This window comes from Neoarius graeffei, chromosome 8, assembly GCF_027579695.1.
Source record: "Neoarius graeffei isolate fNeoGra1 chromosome 8, fNeoGra1.pri, whole genome shotgun sequence".
Lineage (NCBI taxonomy): Eukaryota > Metazoa > Chordata > Actinopteri > Siluriformes > Ariidae > Neoarius > Neoarius graeffei.
This window is the reverse complement of record NC_083576.1, coordinates 10,245,068-10,254,455: the sequence shown is the minus strand read 5'-3', so window position 1 is coordinate 10,254,455 and position 9,388 is coordinate 10,245,068. Positions and strand designations below refer to the sequence as shown.

General features: G+C 42.1%; 1 protein-coding gene across 2 annotated transcripts in view; it reads right to left on the bottom strand.

Annotated features, from left to right (window-relative positions):
* Nucleotides 1–4,563: 4,563 nt before the first annotated feature.
* The window catches only part of cnot6b (CCR4-NOT transcription complex, subunit 6b), a 69,051-nt gene continuing 64,226 nt past the window's right edge, over nucleotides 4,564–9,388 (bottom strand). For both annotated transcript variants that reach the window (XM_060927279.1, XM_060927280.1), the window contains exon 13: nucleotides 4,564–8,211. In XM_060927279.1, coding sequence (XP_060783262.1) covers nucleotides 7,999–8,211 — 213 coding nt within the window. In that variant the 3' untranslated portion in view covers nucleotides 4,564–7,998. The remainder of the gene's footprint in view (nucleotides 8,212–9,388) is intronic.

The window sequence follows — 9,388 nt, the reverse complement described above, 5'->3', positions numbered from 1 at the left end:
GATGCTAGAATCGCCCCTGGGTTCATCACTAATTGTAGGGCCTTGACCCATCACTGCGAACTATATTCCCGAGTCGGATGGCCGTCACTGTCTACCAGGAGGCTGACTCAACTGGTATACCTTTATGTATGTACAAGGCGATACTTGGACTACTGCCACCCTACATCAGTAACCTAGTCACACTGAGGAACCTTGACTCTTATGGCCTGCGCTCCAATGATCATTTGCTGCTCTCTGTCCCATCCGTCCGCACAGAGCAGGGAAAAAGAGCTTTTGTTTTCTCTGCCCCCACCACCTGCAAAAGGATCTAAAAATAAAAGAACTTATTCCATTGAGCGATTTTAACTCCAGACTGAGAGCACTTGAGACGACGTCCCTGATTTGTAACTGTTCTAAATAAATTTTTTTTTTTAATCAGACTCCTGTAAATTGTAATTTTAATTTTGTAACCTGTGCTGCCTCTTGGCCAGGACGCCCTTTAGCCTGGGCCCACCCATCCTAAGTGTGACGCAACACGAGGGCCTGTTGCGAGCTTAGTCTGGCAAGGCAAGCTATCTCCAGCTCTTCCAAGCTCCCGAAAAATCGGGAGCCAATCAACTTTGAGCATCTCCAACGGCCCTGGGTAGAGACGTGTTCAAGGCAGTGACGTAGTAGAACTGCGACCGGAAGCCATAGATTGTTTACAGAATCTATGCCGGAAGCGCTTCATTCACTAGAAACATTACGAACATGGAGCAGCGGCAAGCCTTTGACACAGCGGTAGATGCTGTATTGAAAGCATTCAACGGGAAGTTCTCATTGAAAACGGAGCAAAGAGCAGCCCTGGAGGTATTTATCTTCTTCCTGTTACTCAAGCGGTTTCCGTCGAGTCACATACGTCAGAGGAAAGAGTGATGTGATTGGTTTAAGCTTCGTCACAGCCTTTTCTGGCTTCGACCAGTAGCAAATGGAGGCATTTCAGGGAGGCGGGTCAACCACGGGCTCTGGGAAACGGTTGGGCTTAGCCAGACCAAATGCTCACAGAGCTTTGAAGTCGCGTTAGCCAGACTAGACGCCCTTGTAAAAGAGATTATTAATCTCAGTGGGTCTTCTCTCCTGGTAAAATAAAGGTTAAATTAAAAAAAAAAAAAATACAAAGGCCTACAGAGCACAAAGAGAGTATTAGAAATAATCTTTTATTACTTTTTTATTGAGTGTACCAATTTAACTCGTTTTAACCTAATTAATAGTAATTAAATACTACTTTGCGTAATTTGGTTTTACTAATTTTTCAAACTTTGTATTCAGTATACAACCATCTATGTGCCTGCCAATTTTCATCTTGAAAAATAGAAAAGTTAAGAAAAAAACATTTGATCTCATTGGTTAATGAGGCCCATTTTGGACCACGTGATCCTCATACAGAACAGTACGGCAGTTTTCTAAAAAATTAAGCCGTTTCTTCGATCTTTGATTTGTAATATCTTAAGAATGGATACACATTTTAATTCTGTAAAAAGTATGTTGTCCTGCATTCAATTCTGAATTCAACGAGAGCAGTTTCAAGCCATTTGGATTGAAATTTGAATTTTCACCTGATATGCCTGTCCCGAGTAGTAATTACGACATCGTGGTGTCATTCACGTGCGTTCGAGTCGTACTTACGATGTTTCTGACAAAACTTTAAGGCAGTCGAAAAGTGCAGCAAGTTTAAACTGGTTGTAGTTTAGCCAAATCCCCCCCATGGTGGCAGGATGGGTTTGTTCTGATTGCTAAAATTAAAAACAAAAAAAAGTTTGTATTTCAATATTTTCATCAGAGTGAACCAGTGTTTTAAGTGGGGGGGGGGGGGGGGGGGGGGGTGCGCCAGTACTCTCCAGATTCACCCGTTGGCATACGAGTCAGGCGGCGACATATCTTCCAGCCAAGCTTTTTGTCTTTACAGATAAGCCAGTTGTTCTGTGAGCAAAAATACTGTACTTGATCCTTTGACCAACAGTCTGGCCATTCATGTTGAAGGAGGTTCTTGTTAACGGCGCTGGAGTATCGGTAGCAACAGGCTCTTCGTTGTTAGCAGATGCGCTAGTGTTAGCTTGCCGCTCCGCACCTGCATTTTCTGCCACGGTAGAATTTGACTGTCGAAGAGCTGCGTCATCATCCGACTCCGTTTCGACTCGCTCTCTTTTGTAGCCATGTCAACATTACGGTCCTGTTTTTGTTTCTTTGTTGTTTCCGACTTCTCCGTGAACAAGCGAGTGAGCGTCACGTAGTCCCGCGAGCATCATGTAGTGCACCCTGGGTAATGTATACTCAGCAAAAATAAAAACTTGACACTCATTATTTTTCAAATAGTGTTTAGAAACTTTTCTTGAAAGAGTTCTTGTTGTGATTATGGTTAAATGCATTGTCAAGGGCATTACGTCACACATTCATTCTACTGGTCGGGCCTACGTAGCACGTGCGAGAGCACTGCACGCTAAAATCACGTTTCCACGTGACACAAGTGACGTGACCTATTGATACACGTGCAATTGATCTCACGGTAGCAGAGTAGAGCGTCATCTCAGAAAAACAAGGTTTTATGGTTAATTATTCGTTAATTTGCAATGCCACGACTGTCAAACATTCAGCGTGAACGTGCCATTGGCATGCTGAATACGGGAACATCCGTCACTGACGTCGCGAGGGTTATGGGATGCAGTCGACAGACCATCCATAATCTCCAGACACGTCTCCATCAAACTGGCACCACTGGAACCCTCCACAGAACTTGCAGGAGCTTGGTGCCATGTTGGTACAAATATGGCGGCGCGTTCCCCAAGCTGTGTTCAGACGCATCATCCAATCCATGAGGAGACGTTGTATCGCAGTTGTGAACGCCCATGGAGGACACACCCGATATTGACATGATTTCATCAAGTTGTGACTCACAGTTTTTGATCATGGACATTGTCGTCGCATTTCCGGTGGAACCGATTCCATGACAAACATGATCTGTATGCTATAGCATCTTTAACCTCCTAAGACCCAAGCTGTTTTTTTACATGCATTTTTTATTTCTTTTTGCTATTTGGGCTTATTAGAACCTGATTAGAATAAAAACTAAGCATCATCTTTGATAAGATGTACTTTTTGAGAAAAAGTATGTCCACATATGTGGATTCTTGTTCTGAATTTCTAAAAAGTGCTGTCCACGTATGTGACTGCTAGGCCCTAGGAGGTTAATGACAAGATAATTGAATACAATCGTTATTTCAAACCTATTTTCCAAAATGTTCAAATTATTGACTTTGAAACGAGTGTAAAGTTTTTATTTTTGTTGAGTTTAGTTTAAATGTCATAATGAATTGCCAAGATATGGAGAGGACAGGAAAGGGTACTGTGAGCTTGTGAGAAGTCCCGATATGCCGTAAAAAGTCCCGATATGACAGGGGTTAAAATCTAGAAGTGGCGGTACTGCATACTGGCCCACTTAAAGGAACAGTCCACCGTACTTCCATAATGAAATATGCTCTTATCTGAATTGAGACGAGCTGCTCCGTACCTCTCCGAGCTTTGCGCGACCTCCCAGTCAGTCAGACGCAGTCAGACGCGCTGTCACTCCTGTTAGCAATGTAGCTAGGCTCAGTATGGCCAATGGTATTTTTTGGGGCTGTAGTTAGATGCGACCAAACTCTTCCACGTTTTTCCTGTTTACATAGGTTTATATGACCAGTGATATGAAACAAGTTCAGTTACACAAATTGAAACATGGTGATTTTCTATGCTATGGAAAGTCCGCACTATAATGACAGGCGTACTAACACCTTCTGCACGCTTCGGCAGCGCATTGATACGGAGCTCAGATATCAATGCACTGCCGAAGCGCGCAGAAGGTGTTAGTACGCCTGTCATTATAGTGCGGACTTTCCATAGCATAGAAAATCGCTACGTTTCAATTTGTGTAACTGAACTTGTTTCATATCACTGGTCATATAAACCTATGTAAACAGGAAAAACGTGGAAGAGTTTGGTCGCATCTAACTACAGCCCCAAAAAATACCATTGGCCATGCTGAGCCTAGCTACATTGCTAACAGGAGTGACAGCGCGTCTGACTGCGTCTGACTGACTGGGAGGTCGCGCAAAGCTCGGAGAGGTACGGAGCAGCTCGTCTCAATTCAGATAAGAGCATATTTCATTATGGAAGTACGGTGGACTGTTCCTTTAAAGCACTGGTGTGAACGGTGAGACGTGTTTGACTCTCAGCCGGGAGCATGAGGCAGAATCTTCTAGATTTATTGCTGATTTAACAAATCATGTAAACTCATTTTATAAAAAAAAGTTATTTTGCGAGTCTAAAAATTTCTTTAAACAATTCCTGGCATTACTCAGGCAAAGAACAATGACGGCTCAGGATATTTCTCTGTTGAGAAAGTAAAAACGGCCGTCACGTGAGCTGCTTAAGAGCCGAAAGAGTCGACTCTTAACGGTGAGCTGAATCAAATGATTCGACTCAGTCAAGCTGGGAAAAATGTGCTTGGGCCCCTAAATCCGACTCCTTCTACTACTTAGAAGTTACCCCACACACACACACGCACACGTCTTTTGTAGAAAGAAAATAGGCAATACACATTTTATTCACACTTTACAAAAAGCTACTGAAATCTACAATACTTTCAGCAAGTCAAGGTCATTAACAGGGAAAAAAAAAAAAAAGGTGTCCTTTACAATACATAAAAACGATGTGGTGCAGAAAAGTTGTTCAGAATTTAAGTTAAATGTCCTGGTTTATCCTTCCTGCTAAAAATTATGGTGGGAACAGACCAATTAGAGCTAAAAAAGGTGACTGAATTCATCAGTTCATCTCAGATCAAGTGCTAGCTGATGCAATTCACCTACTTTCTAAAAAGTGTAAGACGACATGATACCGATAAACCAGGAAAGATTTACAGACTGGAGTTTGGTCCGAAAGCTTTGAACGTATCGATGGAGATGCTGAAAAACAACGAAACGAGAACGAGCCCCCTGTCCCTGTCCACTTCAACAAAAGGAAGTCAAAGAGGGGAATCTAAACTAAATGGCTTCATAGAAGAAGAATGCACCACGTGGCACTACACAGGAAAAAAAGAGTATGGCCATACTAGAGCTATTACGGCGACACACCAACAGAATCGGAAAAGGGATTATTTATAAAGTCAGCTCGGATTATACGGAAAAAAGAAGGAGAGACCTACGGAACATGCATGGAACAAAACCGACGAGTGGCGTTTCAAAACTAGGAAAGATATTCAGAGCCCTACCACAGATGCTTTAGCTACAAAAATATTATTTTTTCGTAATATTACAGACCTGATTCCTTTGCGTAGTACAGTAGTTCAGGAAAAAAAAAAAGTTACAAGGGAGAGCTTTAAAAAAAAAAAAAAAGTCCAAAGTGTTTTAAAGGATCAGAGGTTGTATAGGTGTGCACTGGTAGTGCAAGATAAGGACACACCGAGGCACGACGCAGACCTCCAGGACGCAGCAATGACTCGGGATCTGACGTACGATTCGAGTTGAAATTAACAAGAAGAAACCGAATAAAGTAACAGAAACGTCACCGAGTGCAAGAGTGTGGCAGTGACACCTGGGAACAACCTCTTTAAACCTTTTTTTTCTTTTTTTTTTCCCTTTTTTTTTTTTAAACAAGCTGGTAAATTTGATTCCTGTGTTTAAAATGCAGTCACAATTTTTTACACAATACAATCTTTTTTTAAAAAAAAAATCCAAATCATAATTTATCCATAGTGTAAAAAAAAAAAACCAAAAAAAAAAAAAAGAAGGTGTGTGGCTCATATACAATCAAGTCAAGATTAAAAATTATTGAACAATTATTCCACGAAATCGAGTCATACATGAACTGATCGGCTATAAACCATGTACGACGAGATTGAGTGGAATAAGTGTTTTATTCTATCCACATTTCACTGGATTTTGGGAAACTGAGCGTTTTTGGGTTTTTTTTTTGCAAATTCGACAAATAAAGACTTAATTCAGGCCAGAATGTAAACAAACCGGCGAAATGACAGGAGCAATTTGGGAAAAATGTGATAATAATAATAATAATTCAGGGGGGTAAGGAATGTTCTTACCATGAAATACTGTTATTCCATATTTTGTTGCGCTTATTATTTTTTCGTATTTTTGAGGTTTTAAATTCGAGTAGTTTTTAATTTCGTCCTCGGTTGGTTCAGCAACAAGCGCCGCCGTTTTGTTTTGCTCCAATTTTGCTCGGCGAAACGACAGGAGCAATTTGTGAAAAATGCTATAATAATAATAATTCTTGAAAAATAAAAGGTTTAAAAAATACGTTCTTAACATCAAATACTTTTATTCCATATTTTGTTGCTTTTCTTTTTGTATTTTTTTGGGCGTTTTATTTTCGAGTAGAGTTTTTAAATTTCATCCTCGGGTGGTTCAGCAACACGCTCCATTTCGTTTTGCTCTACTCATGGTATATGAGCTGATAGCCTAGTAGTAGAGTAGCCAATCAGAGCTCATATCACGATTGCTCATATCCAATGAATGTGGATAGAATATATATATACACATTTGTAAAATTCTTGCGGAAGAAGGGGAAAAAAATCCAGACCAATAAACAAAAACAAACAAACAAAAAAAAACCCAGCCCACGAGGATGATTAACAACTGGGCGGAAAACTACTGGCCGCAAAAGACAGTGCTACACACCTTGAGAAGTTATGAGCGGGATTTGTGGGAAAAATACGGAATGTTCTCCACTTTTTCCACAAAACACAGTGAACGGATGCTGGTTGAATACAGACCCGCTGAAGTCTTCTCCCGGCACCCACATGCCTCTCTCCTCTGCCGTGTGGGAGCATCCACAGTGACCTCACATCACATCCAATGGTTTCTAGAAGCTAAACATTTCCAGGTGCATAGCTCAGTCACAATAATAATACCCATAAAATAAAAATAAAAAAAGTTAACTTAATGGGCAACCAGTGATCAAGCCAAATGTATTCAAATTGTTTGTGTCAAACAGAATTTAATGAAGCCAATCAATCAATGGCTATGTTAGAAACCCCTTCGGAATAAGTGCACTGGAGGATTTTTCATATTTACGCTCGTATATATAAAAACGTTTGCCACGGCTTTAGCTTTAAAAGGATTACGCTGTTGAGAATATTGCACCGTTTAGGAGTGAACCCGGGCGTTCGAGCCTCTCCTGGCGTCCCGCGGGACGTTAAAAAAAGTCTGGCACCCATATAAGCAACACGTACGCTTTCCAAAGCTTCTCTAAAAAGACACGTATAAGAACCAAAGCTAAAATCTGAGCACGTGTGTGTGTGTATATATACAAAAAGCAGAACCAGATGTGAGCTATTGCTTTGTCAGATACTCGAGTTTTGTGTGGTTTTTTTTTTTTTTTTTAAATCCGTTCAGGGCTTCGAAAGGAACGAGGAGGTTTAATGCACTTGGGTGAGGATTCAGGAATCATTGCTGGCTTTAGATTATTCAACATCTGACTGCCGTTGGCATTATGACCTCCGTTTCCTTCAGCCCAGACTTCCTTTGAATGATCACAAACCTGACGTGTGTGAGCTAAACTACAGATACTGCATCCTGATACAAGACCACATGCCTACGAACGATGTACGCCTTTTTTTTTCGTTTTGATTTTGAGAACAATACCGAAGCACTGTGGAAAAAGTAGTGATTGAACAGAAAATCATGCGTACGACTGGAAAACAACTACAAAACAAAGCTTAACAAGAGACTGAGAAAGAGGAAACTGAGCCTCTTTTAGCGTTTAGAAGCAAATTTGGCTCCATCAAGTAAACAAGGAAGGAAAAAATAATAATAAAAAAAAAAAAAAAAAAAAAAGACATTCACGTAATTAAAAAAAAAAAAGGACAAAGAAAATGGCGTAGTTTAGAGGTTCGGTCGTTTTCAGTAAGTTGCCAGAAGAACGTGTCAGAGGTGGGAGTATGCAGCGCTGCCGGCCCCTCCCACGGTGGCGTCTCCGGGTGGGCTTGGACTACCTGCGTGTAGGCAGGTGCACCCCGTTGATGGGGGGATGCTGGGGCAGGAGCAGCTCCAGCTGTGCAAACAGGGAGAAGTGATCCGACGGGATGTGGGGGTGCGGGCAGCCGCTGATGTTGTTCTCCAGGAGCCAGTCGTGGTCCAGAGGTCCCAGGACACCCAAAACGTTCAGCTGAGGCTCAGAGCAGAAGATGTAATCAATCACACCCTATAAAGAGAAGTGGAGGAGAGGTTCAATAACCACATGAATTCCTGCACTGTTTATTGTATACAGGGGTGATAGCGTTCCGGTGCCGCGCCGGATTTCCGGTGTACTGTGGCTGGGGGAAAAAAAAAAAAAAAAAAAATCTAGTTCGCCCATCATTCTGAGATGCGCAGATAGACAGTAAAGGGAATTCGGAATTCCCTTTACTCTCTATCTGCGCATCTCAGAAATGACACAGGACAATGGGCGAACTAGATTTTTTTTTTTTTCCCCAGCCATGGTACACCGGAAATCCGGCGCGGCGCCGGAACGCTATCACCCCTGTGTATATACACGAGGTGTGTCAGAAAAGAAACAGGACTGGGGTCACAAAAAATTGATGTCAAGTCTAAACTACAAGATTTCCCCTTCGAAATAATCCCCCTCGAGTCTAACGCACTTTCCCATCCTTCTCCACCGCGCCTCCATGCTCTCCTGGAAGGATTCTCCCAGGGTTCTCCACAGCGCTGTCGTCACGACCGTCTTGATGGCTTCCACGTCTGGAAAACGGGCCCCCTTGAAATCAGACGGAGCCAGGTCGGGTGAGTAGGGAGGTTGCTCCAGCATGTTCTTCTCGGCAAGGATGATGCTCAGGGCGTTGTGAGCCGGAGCGTTGTCGTGGTGAAGCGGCCACGAGTTGTCCCGCCACAACTCTCGCGCACTGAACGAAGCAAACGCTGCAGGATCTCTTTGTAGACATGCTGGTTGATCGTCTGGCCCTGTGGCGAGAACTCTATGTGGACGATGCCCCTCACATCGAAGAAGCACACCAAGTCCTGTCACTTTTCTGACGCACCTTGTACGTACATTAGAGCTGAATAAAATGTCTCGCTGATGGAAATGGAGGCAAAATGTGTTTAAGAAGAAAATATTTCCTCCCATATACACAGGGTTCTCCAGAAAATCTGAAATAGCTGGCGTAAATTTAAAAATTTACAGGCCTTCTGGTGCTTTTTTTTTTTTTTGGTAATTTATTTTTTATTGACATTCAGAATCAGACAGACATTCACATCTGGTACATCATATGTTCATACATCTTACATCTGTTGTCTGCCCCAAATAGCAGTTTTGTTTTGTATCTGAAGAATGAAAAGAGAAACAAACAACAGGAAGAAAAAAAAAACCTATGTACAAGTAGGGA